The sequence below is a fragment of the Haliotis cracherodii genome, unplaced genomic scaffold (genome assembly GCF_022045235.1).
Source record: "Haliotis cracherodii isolate W230 unplaced genomic scaffold, xgHalCrac1.p SCAF_19, whole genome shotgun sequence".
NCBI classification, from domain to species: Eukaryota; Metazoa; Mollusca; class Gastropoda; order Lepetellida; family Haliotidae; genus Haliotis; species Haliotis cracherodii.
In genome coordinates this window covers 13,071,550-13,085,127 of record NW_027266274.1, presented here as the reverse complement: position 1 = coordinate 13,085,127, position 13,578 = coordinate 13,071,550, and the positions used below count along the sequence as shown (strand labels likewise).

Genomic DNA, 13,578 nt, shown 5'->3' with positions numbered 1-13,578 from the left:
ACGAGACCAGCAAACTCAAAATAAGTGTACAATTATAAAGTCCGCCACACTTACCGAGTTCGCAGTAACCACCACCAAAGCCACGGACGCATTCGCAATACGTGGGCTCGGTGTCTGACTTGCATGACCCTCCGTTCTGGCAATCGGTTCCATTGATAGCGCATGTCGGGGCTACAACAACTCATGTTGGTCAATCTCATTAAAATCAAATCCTAGTTCTCGCTATCGCTAAACAAAGATCTGAGGACATCCCATTACGGGACACGTCAGAACGACCTTTCATCCGACCAATCAGAGCATCGCTTACCAGATCATGAAAGTGACAGTCGGGATGTGTTTTCTAATCATGCAACCTCGAAAACGTCAACACGGGGTATTCCGAACGACAGTTGCGGCCCGTACGACTGATTCCATTGTCTATGTCTCGCTTCAGTGGGATAAACATTTGAACGGAGGAGGTGTTGAACAGTATGTGGGAAGCATTGCTATACAATCTCAACCATATATCAGACATTCCGGAATGTTCGTTTGTTCAGGTTTCAAAATTTTAATCGAGAACTGTGTCAACATATTTTTCAAACATTGCCTGAAATTGAAGTCGCCAGGTTGAAACGAGTGCCGTAAAGCTCCAGAAAGCTGCTTGCTAATTGGCTGATGTCGACTTCTTGTTGGTCATTTCAGTGGTCGGTCAAAGTTAGCGAAAGGTCGTTCTGACGTGACCCATAATGGGATGTCCTTAGATCGGCAGCGATAACTCAGATCGGATTTTTTATGAGATCGCATGCTGGTTCAAGTAATACCTGCTTTGGAATTAAATAGCTTTATAGGATCAAGTCTTTGAATTAAGGCATATAGAAGTGATACACAAAAGGAAGAGAATTTATGGAAGTGAACTTCTCTATTATGAGGAACACAACGTTTCGTTTCACCTGCTGAAGGAGTAAGCATATACTCCGAAACGTTGTGTTCCTCATAATAAAGAAGTTGGCACCCATAAATTCTCTTCCTTCATAGGATCAGTTGAGTTTAAAGGAAACAAACGCCATTGCCATAAACATCTCCATGTTAACCATGATATTAATAGTGGTCAGTTTAACTTAAAGCTGGTGTTGTCATTTGCATCTGCTTTAGGATGTTGTTTAAAAGACTTGATTCAAACTCTCTATGACTGCACTTCACTCATGTAAATATAACCAGCTATGCTTTTGTCCATTCAAAATTAGAACAGAACACAAAATATGTAATCATTTACATAATTACTAGCTCAAAATATCTCGAGTTTATAATTCTGTGTGAAAGTTTCTGAGTTGATACACAGTAGCTTCAGGTCCAAAATCCCGTATCATTTTGTAAATTGCTTATGCAGGTACGTACCCGTTTCGCACTTAGTTCCATGGAAACCAACCATGCATGAACATTGGTAGGGTGCTTTTGTAACGTCACAAGACCCTCCGTTCTTGCAGTCGTTTGGTTCGGGGGTACACTTGGGAACTAGATCAACATACATAGAAGTATGTAGAAAATACATATCAAGATCATTTACTTCACCATGTTCTTAAAGGGGGGCTGTGAACCTTGGCCCGTTGCCGATCTCAAGCCCGGGTCTAGACATTGTTTGTTTGTTTGTTTGTTTGTTTGTTTGTTTGTTTGTTGTTTAACGCCGCACTCAGCAATATTCCAGCCATATGACGGCGGTCTGTAAATCAACGAGTCTGGACCAGACAATCCAGTCATTTACATCATGAGCATCGATCTATGCAATTGGGATACGATGACATGCATCAACCAAGTCAGCGAGCCTGACCACCCGATTCCGTTAGTCGCCTCTTACGACAAGCATGGGTTCCTGAAGACATATTCTAACCCGGATCTTCAAGGGTCTCTAGACATTGTAACGAGTGCCCTGAGACATTGTCTTGTTTTGTTGGGGTAATCGATCACTGCTTTATTTCAATACATGTTACAATTTGAATTAGCAGACAAAGAAAGAGGTGTTCATAGACTAGTCTTCCTTTAACCCTTAAAATGCTCATTGCCAGACAAGGCCTAGGCCTTGTAAGCAGTGCCCTCTGTGAGACATTGTCTCTGTTGACATAAGCATACATAAGTAAAAAAAATTTGGCATAGAAACAAAATAGGCTATGAATGACTGACTGTTTCATTGGCATTCTCGACAGAATGTTCAGAATCTCCGAACTCACTACGACTCCTTTTAAACTTAATTGGAATTTTTTGTTTCTTTCAAAATAAATATTTCCAGACACTAGATGAGGAGAAATGGGGTTTAACTTCCTTTCCAATGTTTTAGTATTTACATAGTGTGTGTGTGTGTGTGTTAGTTTCGTGTGTGTTAGTTTCGTGTGTGTTTGTTTCGTGTGTGTGTGTGTGTGTGTGTGTGTGTGTGTGTGTGTGTGTGTGTGTGTGTGTGTGTGTGTGTGTGTGTGTGTGTGTGTGTGTGTGTGTGTGTGTGTGTGTGTGTGTGTGTGTGTGTGCTAGGCAGGGTAAAAACAAGTATTGCCCGTAAAGTCGGGCCGACATTCTAACCCTTTCAACCACTGAGGCGACCTTTCCAGCCGCTTAGCGTTACACAACATCATATAAGTCAGTAAACTGAAGCCTTGCTAATGTGTTGGTCCTAGTTCAACATTATTCCTTTGATTGGCACAGTAGAATTTGGGTAGGTTATAACAACGCATGCCAACATATTTACATGTGCTGGTATCTACCCCGAAACGTCGCAACGGTGTAAATAAAGTAGAGACTCGGGCAGTTGCTGTTATCAAAAGCAGAACATATTTACCCACACCGCAGTGCACTCCCCCGAAACCCTTGAGGCATATGCATTTGTAGGGAACGACGTCAGTTCTGCAAGTTGCGCTGTTCTTGCATTCACCTCCATCAGCAGTGCACAGTGGCGCTGCAACAAGAAAACCACTTTAGTTACATGTAACACGTCCTTTGCGATAGCGTCATGGGAGCAACGTGCGTTTATACTCAATTCAAACCGAAACCATCCTTTCGTCCCGTAGCCATGGATGGAGGGGCCTTTATTGGTACATATTTTGGGGGAGGGGGGGGGAGCCGTCTACGGTGCCGCAATTCGCTGTGCAGAGTTGCGTCCCTTGGGCACGTTAGGAAACTATGATTGTGGGATCAAATCCCGGTTCGCCCCGATTATGTTTCTAGGTTTGTCAGCCCCATACCCGTGCTCGTGGGTTTCACCGAAGTGGTAAACGTCTAAGACCTGCATCACTTCGGGCTTTCCTCCCACATTGAGCTGACACGCCGTCATATAACTGGAATATTGTAAAAGCGGCGTTAAACCCAACTCATTCACTCTTCGAAGTTTGGAAACTTCCCCAATCTATACACAGGCAAAAACATAAATGAATGTTCAAGTATATTGCCTTCAAGATAAATCTATACACACCTGTATCAAACGTGTCTTCACTATATCCATCTATACACACCTGTATCACACGTGTTTCCACTATATCCATCTATACACACCTGTATCACACGTGTCTTCAATGTATCCATCTATACACACCTGTATCACACGTGTCTTCACTATATCCATATATACACACCTGTATCACACGTGTCTTCAATGTATCCATCTATACACACCTGTATCACACGTGTCTCCACTATATCCATCTATACACACCTGCATCACACGTGTCTTAACTATATCCATCTATACACACCTGTATCACACGTGTCTTCACTATATCCATCTATACACACCTGAATCACACGTGACTTCACTATATCCATCTATATACACCTGCATCACACGTGTCATCACTATATCCATCTATACACACCTGCATCACACGTGTCATCACTATATCCATCTATACACACCTGCATCACACGTGTCATCACTATATCCATCTATACACACCTGTATCACACGTGTTTCCACTATATCCATCTATACACACCTGCATCACACGTGTTTTCACTATATCCATCTATACACACCTGCATCACACGTGTTTCCACTATATCCATCTATACACACCTGTATCACACGTGTCTCCACTATATCCGTTAACGCACACGCATGAGTTTGTGTTATTAGGACAGCTGCCGCCATTGTTGCATTCAGCATCTGTGGAGCATGCGCAGTGTGCTACTTCAGCCACCATGGCAACCACCAACAAAGCTGCAAATAACAATATCAGAATGACCCAAAAGATTGACTGGACTAGTGTAACTGTTTGTTTGCTGACAGCGTTGGAATAGCTTTACATATACAGTAAACTACGGTTATAACGAACTCAAAGGGACTACTAATTTTAGTTCGTTATAACCGTAGTTCGTTATAAGCATATATAAAGCATAACTACAGCAAATAGTCGGGACCAAAAAGTAAGTTCGTTATATCCGTCAGTTCGTTATAAGCGTGTTCGTTATAACCGTAGTTTACTGTACATCGACGTAATCTTCAATAATACCTCCGGACTCGAACATTTGCTATTCTGCGGGAGGGATGAGGATGTGGCGTACTGCCTCAGGTTATCGAGCAATATTTTTTTTGGACTGGATATGCTGGGTGTCTCGGAGCCGTGGTTGTGAAATGGGGTTTACCGTCGCGTCCAAGTCCATGTTTTAGCCCCTTAATGACGATCGCTAGACAGGGTAACAACAAGTACCATCTTTTAACGTCTTTTGGTATGACGCAGCCGGTGATCGAACTCCAGACCTTCCGCTATCCGGACGGACGCTTTACCACTAGACCACTTACTGCCACACATATAATCTCTACTTCCACACCAACATCCCCCCCCACCCCCACCCCCCCCCCCCCCCCCCCCCCCCGAGAATATTGGTCAAAACAGTTTGACTTGTCTTTGCATGTGTTTGTGACAGATGCGCTCACCTCTTCGCGATCAGTTGGTATCATCGTGATTCCTGGACACATGACTACGTTATAGTCAGGATCGTACAATGCAGATCGTTTACGATTATAGCAATGGTTTGTATTTGTACACAGAATACAATACTTCTATTTCATACATCGTACAGTCTGTTCTTGCAGTGTCGAACAAGTAATTGCACATAAAACTGTAGCATGAGTACACACCATAAGGTAGGAGGGGGCATGGGTGCCCTCACGTCTAAGGCGCTGCAGTTCCCTATGATCATATGTCTTTGTTTGTCTGCAAGGTTGTCGTTGGTTTGGCAAAAGTTCCAGTAACATAAAACAGAGCGAATCGGTCAAAACATTTACTGCAGTGGAAGTTTTGTTTGTTTGTTTGTTTGTTTGTTGTTTAACACTGCACTCAGCACTGTTCCAGCTATATGACGGCGGTCTGTAAAAATCCGGTGATTGACTTCATGAGCATCGATCCACGCAATTGGGATACGATGACATCAATCAAGTCAGCGAGCCTGACCACCAGATCCTTTTGTCCCCTTTTCAACAAGCATAGTCGCCATTGACGGTAAGCATGGGTTGCTGAAGACCTACTCTATCCCGGATCTTCACGGGTCACTGCCGTGAAAGTGATCATATCACATGTAAAGGACAATGTAAAGGTGTAAGGTAGAGGAGTCATGGGTTCAGAGTCAACTTCGCAGTCAGTGACGAGTGTGTCCGCCTCGTGCATTGATGCAGCCTGATACCTTTGCATTATCAAGACCACTAAGCGTTGAAGAAAATCGTCGGGGATGGCATTCTATATCTGCGGAAGGATAAACCTGAGTTTCAGCAACGTTGTTGGGAGATTTGGACGATGCCAGCATCGATCCATTGCATCCCGGGCATGTTTGATGAGGTATCAAGAGGGCGTGCTTTGGGGGCTTTTTTTAAATCAGCAAAGGCCACATACAACTTACGTTTCCTGTACGATAAATATTTCTCAATGATTGCATACAAAGTAAATATGTGGTCAAAAGACTTGAGCTCTGTCACTTATGAGCAGTGAGACTTACTGTCTGTCACCTATGAGCTGTGAGACTTACTGTCTGTCACCTTTGAGCTGCGAGACTTACTGTCTGTCACCTATGAGCTGCGAGACTTGCTGTCTGTCAGATATTAGCAGTGAGACTTACTGTCTGTCACCTATGAGCTGTGAGACTTACTGTCTGTCAGATATTAGCAGTGAGACTTACTGTCTGTCACATATGAGCTGCGAGACTTACTGTCTGTCACATATGAGCTGCGAGACTTACTGTCTGTCACCTATGAGCTGAGAGACTTACTGTCTGTCACCTATGAGCTGCGAGACTTGCTGTCTGTCACATATGAACTGTGAGACTTGCTGTCTGTCAAAAATGAGCAGTGAGACTTACTGTCTGTCACATATGAGCTGTGAGACTTGCTGTATGTCACCTATGAGCTGTGAGACTTACTGTCTGTTACCTATGAGCTGTGAGACTTACTGTCTGTCACATATTAGCTGTGAGACTTGCTGTCTGTCACCTATGGGCTGTGAGACTTGCTGTCTGTCATCTATGAGCTGTGAGACTTACTGTCTGTCTGTAACCTATGAGCTGTGAGACTTACTGTCTGTCTGTCACCTATGAGCTGTGAGGCATGCTGTCTGTCACCTATGAGCTGTGAGACTTGCTGTCTGTTAGCTATGAGCTGTGAGACTTGCTGTCTGTCACATATGAGCTGTGAGACTTGCTGTCTGTTAGCTATGAGCTGTGAGACTTGCTGTCTGTCACCTATGAGCTGTGAGACTTGCTGTCTGTTAGCTATGAGCTGTGAGACTTACTGTCTGTCACATATTAGCTGTGAGACTTACTGTCTGTCACATATGAGCTGCGAGACTTACTGTCTGTCACATATGAGCTGTGAGACTTACTGTCTGTCACCTATGAGCTGAGAGACTTACTGTCTGTCACCTATGAGCTGCGAGACTTGCTGTCTGTCACATATGAACTGTGAGACTTGCTGTCTGTCAAAAATGAGCAGTGAGACTTACTGTCTGTCACATATGAGCTGTGAGACTTGCTGTATGTCACCTATGAGCTGTGAGACTTACTGTCTGTCACCTATGAGCTGTGAGACTTACTGTCTGTCACATATTAGCTGTGAGACTTGCTGTCTGTCTCCTATGGGCTGTGAGACTTGCTGTCTGTCATCCATGAGCTGTGAGACTTACTGTCTGTCTGTAACCTATGAGCTGTGAGACTTACTGTCTGTCTGTCACCTATGAGCTGTGAGGCATGCTGTCTGTCACCTATGAGCTGTGAGACTTGCTGTCTGTCACATATGAGCTGTGAGACTTGCTGTCTGTTAGCTATGAGCTGTGAGACTTGCTGTCTGTCACCTATGAGCTGTGAGACTTGCTGTCTGTTAGCTATGAGCTGTGAGACTTACTGTCTGTCACATATTAGCTGTGAGACTTACTGTCTGTCACATATGAGCTGCGAGACTTACTGTCTGTCACATATGAGCTGTGAGACTTACTGTCTGTCACCTATGAGCTGAGAGACTTACTGTCTGTCACCTATGAGCTGCGAGACTTGCTGTCTGTCACATATGAACTGTGAGACTTGCTGTCTGTCAAAAATGAGCAGTGAGACTTACTGTCTGTCACATATGAGCTGTGAGACTTGCTGTATGTCACCTATGAGCTGTGAGACTTACTGTCTGTCACCTATGAGCTGTGAGACTTACTGTCTGTCACATATTAGCTGTGAGACTTGCTGTCTGTCACCTATGGGCTGTGAGACTTGCTGTCTGTCATCTATGAGCTGTGAGACTTACTGTCTGTCTGTGACCTATGAGCTGTGAGACTTACTGTCTGTCTGTCACCTATGAGCTGTGAGGCATGCTGTCTGTCACCTATGAGCTGTGAGACTTGCTGTCTGTTAGCTATGAGCTGTGAGACTTGCTGTCTGTCACATATGAGCTGTGAGACTTGCTGTCTGTTAGCTATGAGCTGTGAGACTTGCTGTCTGTCACCTATGAGCTGTGAGACTTGCTGTCTGTTAGCTATGAGCTGTGAGACTTACTGTCTGTCACATATTAGCTGTGAGACTTGCTGTCTGTCACCTATGGGCTGTGAGACTTGCTGTCTGTCATCTATGAGCTGTGAGACTTACTGTCTGTCTGTAACCTATGAGCTGTGAGACTTACTGTCTATCTGTCACCTATGAGCTGTGAGGCATGCTGTCTGTCACCTATGAGCTGTGAGACTTGCTGTCTCTTAGCTATGAGCTGTCGGGTGTACCAGATTTTAGCAATTATATGGCTCGCCATATGTCATTTCAATGTGGCGTGATAAAACGATAAAAACTTGTGCTTTTCTTCGCTTTGTTTTTTTCGCTCTGAGAATGTTTGAGGCCATTTCTCCCGAATATTCCTTTTTTGGTTGGTTGCGTTTATTCGAGCTTTTTCTAAATATTATCTTTTATTCAATTCCAAAATTCATATAAAGGTTTGTAAGTGAAACAAATCCACAGTGACGTTCTTCTTTGGATATATATTCAGGATATTCTATCAAATGACCCGGGCATTAATATCAGGGTATGACGACCACGCCCTCTTCTTCAAGTAGTAAGGAAGCAAGTGTGCTATAACACCTCGCTTGCCAAAATCTTAAAAATGAACTTTGGAAATCAAACAAACCACCACTTGAACGGAACTATCTGGTTTGAAACTTGCAACAATATTGACTAAGGTTATTCATCTTCAATGCCCGCTAATTCAACGTATCGATGGTTGCCATGGAGACTCTACATTCTTATTGACATATCCAGGTATGAAACTGTCTGGCAAAGGAAATGTATACATTTTGTATTGTGTTTAGTTTCAACAATGTGAGGTATTACGGTTGTTTTATTGAAATATGGAGCACAAGTTTATCAAGTATATATTACATTATAAAAGCCGTGTCTATCGTGTAGCGTAGCGTTCATGTCTACGTCTAGACGTAATGACGTCTCTGTGTAACACAAAGACGTTCGACGTTGTAATCAGTATCTTCCTGAGGCAAGGGCGTTAACTGACTCTAAAATCCAGTTTTCACCCTTGCCGAACTAGGCCGGAGTTTCAAGGCTTGATCGTCCCTCCTATTGACCAATCAGATTCCATCTCTCATATCACTTACATTTGCTTCAAACAAATTGGCGGCGCCCAGTCGAGACGATCTGATCGATAATTAAGAACTATATTGTAATAAAACGGGTCTTACCTGGCGAAGTGCATCAAATTACTTGAGCACATTGATTTAAAACATGAGAAGATTTGGAAAACATCTGTCGACACCCAATTGGCGGTACACGTTCTTTGCAAATCATGCAGTCGACCGAAATCTGCACTTTGAAATCTATGTTGTTTACGTAGATGTCTAGTTTGTTTGGAAATTTTGATTGGACTATGCATAGACTCATTAGTCCAACAAGAATGTAACACCGGAATTCCAGCCTAGTTCGGCAAGGGTGACAACTGAACTTTTATAGTCAGTTACGGCCTTGTCAATGGAAGATGTCTCATCAGGGAGATCCTCAGCAGCGAACATCATCATTACATAACATTTGACCAAGCTCAGAAGGTTGATGACACCTGATGTCATCACTGAGATTCAGTGATCCATTCATAAAAGTTTCACCCTAATTTGCCTTTTACTTCCAATGGAGACTGGTTATTCTCTGGCGTTGACGTTTTATGATAATTAAAAGACTTGAATAATAGCTACTCCGACTTAGCGTTGGTCCCAACCCCGCCTCTCTTTAAATGAGGGAAATAAACGCATTGTTAATATATATGATGGTACCTCATGCGGTAATTGGGGTATTTTTTTTAACACGCAAAAGTTTACATTTCCAATCTGATGGTGTAAACGGCATATAAATATGAGAAAAATATACAGTGTTAAGATATGTCCGAGATTTTATTTAACGTGATGAAACAGCATCGATAAATACACGATGTTAAACATATTTTCCTCTAACTGATGAACGAGATAATGATTTATTACCCACGTGGTGAAGATACAGATGGTAAGATACTAAATCCGTACGTCACACGTGTGTCGTACAAGGTTGACCTTGTTTTATTCGTTTTGATTGGATAACCGTGACCTCTGTCACATCGGGACTACTTTTTTCATTCATAAAAAAACGCGAGACGTCGTTCATTTTGCAACTACAAGGCAGAACTGAAGAAATTCATGAGAACGAGAGATATTTACGAACACTTTATTAAACCAAACAAGATAGTCACACGCATCAAATTCGGTTTGCATTCTATATAAGTTATGCATAGAGCTTCTACAGACATATGATCGAGCTAGATCTATTTTTAAATCGATTTACAATGTACGACTGCCGATCGAGCGCGTCCCTTGCGCGTGACGCACCCGACCACTTTCGCAACTTTCAATTTGATTTAACGTAAAAGGATAAGCGTGGTGAAATGAGGGTCTGTTTAAACTATCTGGACAGATATCGAGACTTACTTGGGATGATCCGGTTGTGCCATCGGTGTCCCTTTTGAAGCGTATTTTGTTTCGGGAAGTGTTGTTCACGAATGAACGAACACGACAGCACGACCAGATCACTTAAAGTTCACAGTTCCGGTACTAATCATTCGAAAACTCCGTGGAAATGAGCCTGACTTCTGATTTTGTGGCCCCAAACATCCCAAATGTGAACAATAACATTCCCTATCTCTAGCGTAAAACGCTTTGGGTGGATCGGGGTTGTCTTTTCTTATTCCGGTGGCGACCTTACCCTTCGATCGTTCGAAGCTGTCACTGACATGCAAGCAGATTTGAGTTTGTTAATTTTCACGTCTTCAGGATATATACGGTTGTACAGCGCTAATGTGACATTTGAAATGTTCCTATCGGTGTCCTGCGTACTAACAACATGGCGCTTGAATTACTGTAACTTGAAGACTTTCTTCCAAAAGGATCTTGAGCGTCGGTGCTGGTTTGTTTGCAAACAGAACAGCAGGCGCATGCTGTTAATGCGTATGCATAAACATGTCAACAATGCCTATATTTGGTCATATATCAATATTCATGCGCAACCAGATTTTGCAACCGGTTTCAGTTTGGTCTGTTAACGAACGAAAGTTGTTATGTATTTACACTTGTATATATATTTAACGTGGGTAATAAATAAAATACCACACTCATTCTCGCTTTCGCTCGGTCAGATACCATAGAAAGTCCACTCGTTTCGTAAAAATGGTATCTAACGAGAATGAGTGTAGTATTCTCTATATATGATGTGAAATTGTATGGTTATGCATAACGTTTCACGCTCGGAGCGAGCAATTACTTGTTATTTTGGACGAGAACGAAATATCCTTCATGACGTCGAAAAAGAAGAGAGGGATCTATTTCTGTTTGTTGTTAAGCGCCGCGCTCTGCAATATACAAGCTATATGAAGGCGGTCCGTAAAAAGGCGAGATTGGACCAGACAATCCAGTGATACACATCCAAAGGTTCGGTCAACGCAACTGGGATACGATGACAGGCATCAACCAAATCACTGAGGCTGACAATCCTTTCCCGTCGCTTCCTACGACAAGCATGGGCGCCAGGAAACCTTTGTTCTTAGCCGTTAAACCCCACAGGGCATACTCGCGCCCAAAAAAAACGTTAAAGCTCCGCTACGCTTAAAAGGCCACATGAATTGAGGTATCATCACAAATTATAAGAAATATTTAAATTGCACTACATGCCGGAAAAAGTCAATCGAAATGGAAGGTCCCAACGTTTGTTTGTTTGTTTGTTTGTTTGTGAAGAAGAAATGTAAGGTAGCCTTAGTTTGTTAGAGACAGTATCAAGTAGAACGGTGAATTTAAAGAAGAAGAAGAAATAAAACGAATCCTTTGTTGAAGGCAGTATCAAGAAGTAGAACGGTAAATTTAAAGGAGAAGAAGAAATAAAACGTATCCTTTGTTGAAGGCAGTATCAAGTAGATCAGTAAATTTAATGGAGGAGAAGAAATAAAACGCATCCTTTATTGAAGGCAGTATCAAGAAGTAAAACGGTAAATTTAATGAAGGTGAAGAAATAAAACGCATCCTTTGTTGAAGGCAGTATCAAGTAGATCAGTAAATATAATGAAGGAGAAGAAATAAAACGTATCCTTTGTTGAAGGCAGTATCAAGTAAATCAGTAAATATAATGAAGGAGAAGAAATAAAACGTATCCTTTGTTGAAGGCAGTATCAAGAAGTAAAACGGTAAATTTAAAGGAGAAGAAGAAATAAAACGTATCCTTTGTTGAAGGCAGTATCAAGAAGTAAAACGGTAAATTTAAAGGAGAAGAAGAAATAAAACGTATCCTTTGTTGAAGGCAGTATCAAGAAGTAAAACGGTAAATTTAAAGGAGAAGAAGAAATAAAACGTATCCTTTGTTGAAGGCAGTATCAAGTAGATCAGTAAATATAATGAAGGAGAAGAAATAAAACGTATCCTTTGTTGAAGGCAGTATCAAGTAAATCAGTAAATATAATGAAGGAGAAGAAATAAAACGTATCCTTTGTTGAAGGCAGTATCACGAAGTAAAACGGTAAATTTAAAGGAGAAGAAGAAATAAAACGTATCCTTTGCTGAAGGCAGTATCAAGTAAAACGGTAAATTTGAAGGAGAGGTGAGGTGAATGGGTTTAACGTCGCGTCCAAGATCATTGCGCTTATATAACGACGTGCATGTTCTAGTCTTGACTTTAGTTGGTTTTTTTTTATCAAAATAGCCATTTCGTACGAATTATTGATTTCAGTATTATGAGGTGAGGTGAATGGGGTTTAACGTCACGTTCAAGATTATTTCTTTTCAATAGTGCATGCATGTGTGTGTGGCTGCTTGTACTAGTCCGGACTGATGCTAATTCTATAGTGCTACCCACTGAGATACCATGCTGCACCTTAACATGAATACCACACTAAGACACAGTATACTGATTCCGAGCCGACCAGACGGATGCGGTCTGAAGAGTAAGTGAGTGAGTATGGTTTAACGCCGCTTTTAGCAATATTCCAGCAGAAGAAGAAGAAGAAGAAGAAGAAGCGGTAGAAAAAAAAGAAGAAATAAAAAAAGGAAAAGAAGTAGTAGAAGAAGGAGAAGACTTTTTCATAATACAGTGTTAAGGGACGGTTGGTGATGGACTGAAACCAACACAATGTGTCAAGGTGAGCTAACAAATTAGACGCTCGACGCATGTTTTCAATGCTATTGCACGAGAAACAGCTTGTTTAAATTATTAAATCACCTTAAGTCAACCCATTTCAGATATGCAATGATGAAACTTGTATTTAGACGGAAGGTACTTTGTTGCCAGTGAACACGGACTTACCTTGGAGGAATGGTCGGACAATTGATGCCATGATGACACGTTGCATCCCCTGGTATAACTGATGAAGCAGGCATCGCTTCTATATGTACCCGGCGTAGTCACAACACTCACTGCCACGTGGACATTATTCAAATCAGTTCTTTCTTGATACAGTGCATGTCTATTATCTGTTGCCATAGCGATGAAGGAACACGTGCTACATCCACTGCAATTACATGTAATCCAAAAGGCGTGGCGTTGCTGGTTTCAGAATCATGAATATAAAGAAGGTATTTGTGGTCCGATGGATGACTTGAA

At 42.0% G+C, this 13,578-nt stretch overlaps 1 protein-coding gene across 1 annotated transcript in view; it reads right to left on the bottom strand.

Annotated features, from left to right (window-relative positions):
* The window catches only part of LOC139467121 (fibropellin-1-like), a 29,894-nt gene extending 16,539 nt beyond the window's left edge, over positions 1-13,355 (bottom strand). Inside the window, exons 1-5 of the mRNA XM_071248842.1 lie at positions 13,282-13,355; positions 4,031-4,174; positions 2,801-2,917; positions 1,375-1,491; positions 55-171 (exon numbers count right to left, since the gene is read on the bottom strand). Coding sequence (XP_071104943.1) covers positions 55-171; positions 1,375-1,491; positions 2,801-2,917; positions 4,031-4,174; positions 13,282-13,327 — 541 coding nt within the window. The 5' untranslated portion in view covers positions 13,328-13,355. The remainder of the gene's footprint in view (positions 1-54; positions 172-1,374; positions 1,492-2,800; positions 2,918-4,030; positions 4,175-13,281) is intronic.
* Between the last annotated feature and the right edge of the window lie 223 nt (positions 13,356-13,578).